Below are 5,486 nucleotides of genomic sequence, written 5' to 3'. Positions count from 1 at the left end.
ATTTCGGATGGTTTGTTCTTCATGTCCGCTCAGCCTACAAATACCTACATCACCAATTTCAGGATTATGTAGGATTCCTACAATTCTACACTTCCTACAGTTGAATTTTGGATAGTCCGCTCCCGATGTCCTCTCAGCCTACAAATGTCTACATCACCAGTTGTAGGATTATGTAGGATTCCTACAATCCTACACTTTCTACAGCTGAATTTCAGATGGTTTGTTCTTCATGTCCGCTCAGCCTACAAATACCTACATCACCAATTGTAGGATTATGTAGGATTCCTACAATCCTACACTTCCTACAGCTGAATTTCGAATTGATTGTTCTTCATGTCCGCCCAGCCTACAAATACCTACATCACCAATTGTAGGATTATGTAGGATTCCTACAGTCCTACACTTCCTACAGCTGAATTTCTGATGGTTTGTTCTTCATGTCCGCTCAGCCTACAAATACCTACATCACCAATTGTAGGATTATGTAGGATTCCTACAGTCCTACACTTCCTACAGCTGAATTTCAGATGGTTTGTTCTTCGTGTCTGCTCAGCCTACAAATGTCTACATCACCAATTGTAGGATTATGTAGGATTCCTACAATCCTACACTTCCTACAGCTGAATTTCTGATGGTTTGTTCTTCATGTCCGCTCAGCCTACAAATACCTACATCACCAATTGTAGGATTATGTAGGATTCCTACAATCCTACACTTCCTACAGCTGAATTTCGGATGGTTTGTTCTTCATGTCCGCTCAGCCTACAAATACCTACATCACCAATTGTAGGATTATGTAGGATTCCTACAATTCTACACTTCCTACAGTTGAATTTTGGATAGTCCGCTCCCGATGTCCTCTCAGCCTACAAATGTCTACATCAGCAGTTGTAGGATTATGTAGGATTCCTACAATCCTACACTTCCTACAGCTGAATTTCAGATTGTTTGTTCTTCATGTCCGCTCAGCCTACAAATACCTACATCACCAATTGTAGGATTATGTAGGATTCCTACAATCCTACACTTCCTACAGCTGAATTTATGATGGTTTGTTCTTCGTGTCCGCTCAGCCTACAAATACCTACATCACCAATTGTAGGATTATGTAGGATTCCTACAATCCTATACTTCCTACAGCTGAATTTCTGATGGTTTGTTCTTCGTGTCCGCTCAGCCTACAAATACCTACATCACCAGTTGTAGGATTCTGTAGGATTCCCGCAACCCTACACGTCCTACAGCGGAATTTTGGATGGCCCGCTCCCTATGTCCCTCTCAGCCTACAAATGTCTACATCACCAGTTATAGGATTATGTAGGATTCCTACAACCCTACACTTCCTATAGCTGAATTTCGAATTGATTGTTCTTCATGTCCGCCCAGCCTACAAATACCTACATCACTAGTTGTAGGAATATGTAGGATTCCTACAATCCTATACTTCCTACAGCTGAATCTCCAATGGTTTGTTCTTCATGTCCGCTCAGCCTACAAATACCTACATCACCAATTGTAGGATTATGTAGGATTCCTACAATCCTACACTTCCTACAGCTGAATTTCGGATGGTTTGTTCTTCGTGTCCGCTCAGCCTACAAAAACCTACATCACCAATTGTAGGATTATGTAGGATTCCTACAATCCTACACTTCCTATAGTTGAATTTTGGATGGTCCGATCCCAATGTCCTCTCAGCCTACAAATGTCTACATCACCATTTGTAGGATTTGTAGGATTCCTACAATCCTATACTTCCTACAGTTGAATTTTGGATGGTTTGTTCTTCATATCCGCTCAGCCTACAAATACCTACATCACCAGTTGTAGGATTATGTAGGATTCCTACAACAGGGCTAGATGCCACACACGATCCCGACAAGGTTGCGGCGAAATACCTGGCATGGCTTCCGCGATGGTGTTACAACGGGCCCGCGGGCTTAGATGCATTTTGCGTCGACTTCGTGATGTCATACACGATCTCGACACGGTCACGGCAAAATGTCTTACACGGCGTCGGCGTCGGTGTTGTAACCGACCCGCGCGGTCAGCTGTATTTTGCGGCGATTTCGTGATGTCTTACATAGAACATCTGCCAGAAACGAAGAGGATTCCTCAAGTGAGGAAGACGAAGCTACCGAACAACCATGCCAAGCCGGAAGCAACCAGAGTCAAACTCTCGGCGGCAATCGCCTTAAAAAGACAGATCAGGATCGCCTTTGGCCCTCTATCGCATCTGTCTTCCAATGTAACACAGTCTTGCATGAGCTGAATCTCACATTTAAGTACTGCCTCACGGAAAGCCCTGAGTCTGTCCAGAGAATGGCCGCTGCCATCCTTGCATTGAGTGGTAATAGTACACTCCACACAGTTAAACTCTCTGTGATTCTGTATAGAGCCAAAGCTGGTGGCCGTTGGTACGCTTCGTTATCTGGAGTAGAGAACGTTGACGAAGTATTCCGCGCCCTAGGAAACGTCGTCAGCACAAACACTACGCTGAGATGTTTACATTTCCACAAAGCTGACGATCCCTGGAGACGCGCTAGCCGTGAACGGGTCAGCACAATGTTGTCTCAAAACGATAAGTCATGGCACGTCACGGTGTCAAAACCTGCCATTGAACAGTTGGCATTGGCGACACAGAGAAACATGGTGTTGACAGAGTTTTCAGTTATGGGCTTTAGGTGTGAGGACGAGGTAGACCAGGAGCTAGTAGATGAAATGTTCTCGTCTGTACGTGACGACCTTGATATCAAATTTTCCATTTCCTAAACTCGCTATCTAAAGTCGCTAAATGGACTTTCAGTACCCGTATCACAGCGACTTAGTTTGAATATTTGATGATTATTAATCTTGTGTTATTGTTAGTGGCATTGTTATAGATATGATGGAATCATACCACCCTCTGTTCCTGGCTTAACCAGGCATTACACAAAACGAATACACTATAATGTTTCTCATTTGAATACCATTGCACCAAATGTCTCCGTACGTTCATAATGTATACAAGATATTGCATCTCCTGCGCCCATCCCCCTACAAGATGTAAAGTGAATCTCGAACTCATGTCTCAGCGTGACTAGTACGTTTGCATATCTATTCCAGATTTCTGGTACATCAAGGACATTATATTTACATAATGTTTTCTATGTGCTTGAAAACCACTGCGGATTGTGAAGATGAATGTATTAAAGTCAATATTATTAGTAGTATTAGCATAGACAGTGAGCTACACGTTGGGTATTGAATGCCCGAATGGTTTATCACACAGAAAGTTGTACTTCTGTATGGTCACATTCAATTCAATGCAACTCCTTATTATCATATCAACACGTGTAAATATGTGATGGACATGTATTATAGCTGCACGTGTGGCTGGAAATGCAAGCATGAAAATCGTTTTGCATATGATTTATTCATTCACAAGTGACGGAAAGTGATAAAAACTAGTCGTTACAATACGTGCATTGACAGGAATCGTGAGTATGTATACAGTTCTAGATACATAAAACAGTGTTGTCACTAAATAATGACTGAAATTGTTTAGATATATCTGTTCAGTTTAACTCAAATGATCATGTACATCAGATTGCATTTTGACTCGCTTTGAAAGCAAATTTACATCTTTGCAACTTTGTCAAGTGCGCGTTCTACACGCTGTGGATTTTAGATAATTTGTTCCAACTTATCCTCTTCTTTTGACAGATAGAATACAACCATTAACTTGAGTCACGTGAGGTACTAGTACTTGAGGGCTGGTCCATGTAGTTATGGTACACCAGACAGGTTTCTTTTGTCATACAACTTGAAAATTAAGAATTTAACCAATCTTGCTATTCTCAAAGCAGAGATTGGGTCGCAGAGATAGTAGTGATCAGGATCTTCACTGGCTCGCCGCATCCATCTTTCCGGCAACCGCACCATTTAATTATTGCGGTTAAATTTGGACGATCAACTGTCAAAAATATTTCAAAGCTCAATCGATATGTCACCCCAGTCCATCTTTATAAAAAGGCACAAAGGTCTGTTTTCTTCTTGTCCTATTTCTAGTCTGTTCCAATAAAATTGACCCTGTTGAAGCAAGTGATAGTGCATTTCTACATTCCTGGTTATGATAACCGCAGTGTGCCAGCTACAAGGAAAAATATACTTTACGATACTGCAACTCTTGTTTGGCAACACAATGACGAGGCTCACTTACAACCCCATCCCATGAGGGACTGACTGTTGAATCTTGAGACCCCGCTACTCTTTTTTAGCCTCAGAAATGATGTTCTCCGGCTTGGCACGTTTGAACCACTCGACCCATGCCCCATCGAACACCGGCACGTCTTCCTTCCCGCACAGATAGGCGGCCAGCACCAGTCCGCAGGCCGTCATGCCTGAACCACAGGTCGCTACCATCGGGCCAGATAGGTCTGCACCTGGTGAGGTGGGAAGATTGGGGTGGAAGTACGATTAAGTATGGTTTCATTGTAACAACATTGCCTTCAGATTACTCTTTGTAATTATGAAGAAGATACCCTTTTCAATCGCATCTTCCCCTCACACTATGCCATTATAAAACGCATTATTACTCCTTCACACTCACTAACTTCTGGCATCACTACAACAGTCTACAAATGGCGTATGATAATCCAACACAACTGTTGTTATATGTTCTCAGTATCTGCAGTCACATTTGTGCCCTGTTGTAATCTGGTGTTATGGACTACATTCCTAAAATAAATAATAGAGATACAATAAGAGAGGTTTCACTCGTGAGAAAGACATAAGAAACACAAAAGCATGTATACCGCTTTTGCTAATGTTACCTCGACAGAAAGAACTTCTTAGAGCACGTGCATACCTGCAGCCGCGAACACTTCCCGAAGTTTCTCCGGAGGTTTGACGGTTTTACTCTCCGGGTCCAGGATCTTACCGAACGGCATGTTCAGACTGTTCGGGATGTGACCAGGTTCGCAGTCTATGGAGAGGGAAAAGTAAAAACAAGACAATTGTCATCATCAGGTCTTCAGCGAAGAGAAATGTTGAATATGACATACAGATATATTAGTGGGTGTGAAAAAAAGGACGAAAGTATTTTTAAAACTTTATCTTCTCCAATGCTGAACATTGTATGTGTTGATTATATGTCAGCTGTTTTCCTCAGGCACCAACGTGTTCACATATCCGGAACACCTAAGGCCTGATAGTTGTAAGAAATGACTAGAAACAGAAAGAAACAACATGCTGACTCTCGGGATTCGAAGCCGGGCCGTCAGGTCACAAACCAAACACGCAACCGATGACGCTAAAAGGCTGAAAGACATTTGGAATGGTCGTTTGGCGGTGCTTGAACTCCACTGTTACACAGCACTGACCTGCCCTTGGTTCTGGTTCTGTCCCGTTGAACCTGCCAGGCGGCCGGGCGTCCACAACCTGCGCTGTCTTGTCGGCCAGGTTAGTCGTCATGAAGTCGAAGTCGCGCACGAGGGCGGGTGTGT

General features: G+C 43.0%; 1 protein-coding gene across 1 annotated transcript; it reads right to left on the bottom strand.

Annotated features, from left to right (window-relative positions):
• Positions 1-3,396: 3,396 nt before the first annotated feature.
• Positions 3,397-5,486, bottom strand: LOC118429225 (3-mercaptopyruvate sulfurtransferase-like). The gene is made up of 3 exons (XM_035839686.1): positions 5,364-5,486; positions 4,850-4,966; positions 3,397-4,424 (listed from the first exon to the last, which is right to left on the bottom strand). Exons 1-3 carry the CDS (start codon positions 5,452-5,454, stop codon positions 4,246-4,248), a joined length of 387 nt encoding a protein of 128 aa, XP_035695579.1. The 5' UTR covers positions 5,455-5,486; the 3' UTR covers positions 3,397-4,245.

Source organism: Branchiostoma floridae, chromosome 13 (genome assembly GCF_000003815.2).
Source record: "Branchiostoma floridae strain S238N-H82 chromosome 13, Bfl_VNyyK, whole genome shotgun sequence".
NCBI classification, from domain to species: Eukaryota; Metazoa; Chordata; class Leptocardii; order Amphioxiformes; family Branchiostomatidae; genus Branchiostoma; species Branchiostoma floridae.
This window is presented reverse-complemented; position numbering and strand designations above follow the sequence as displayed.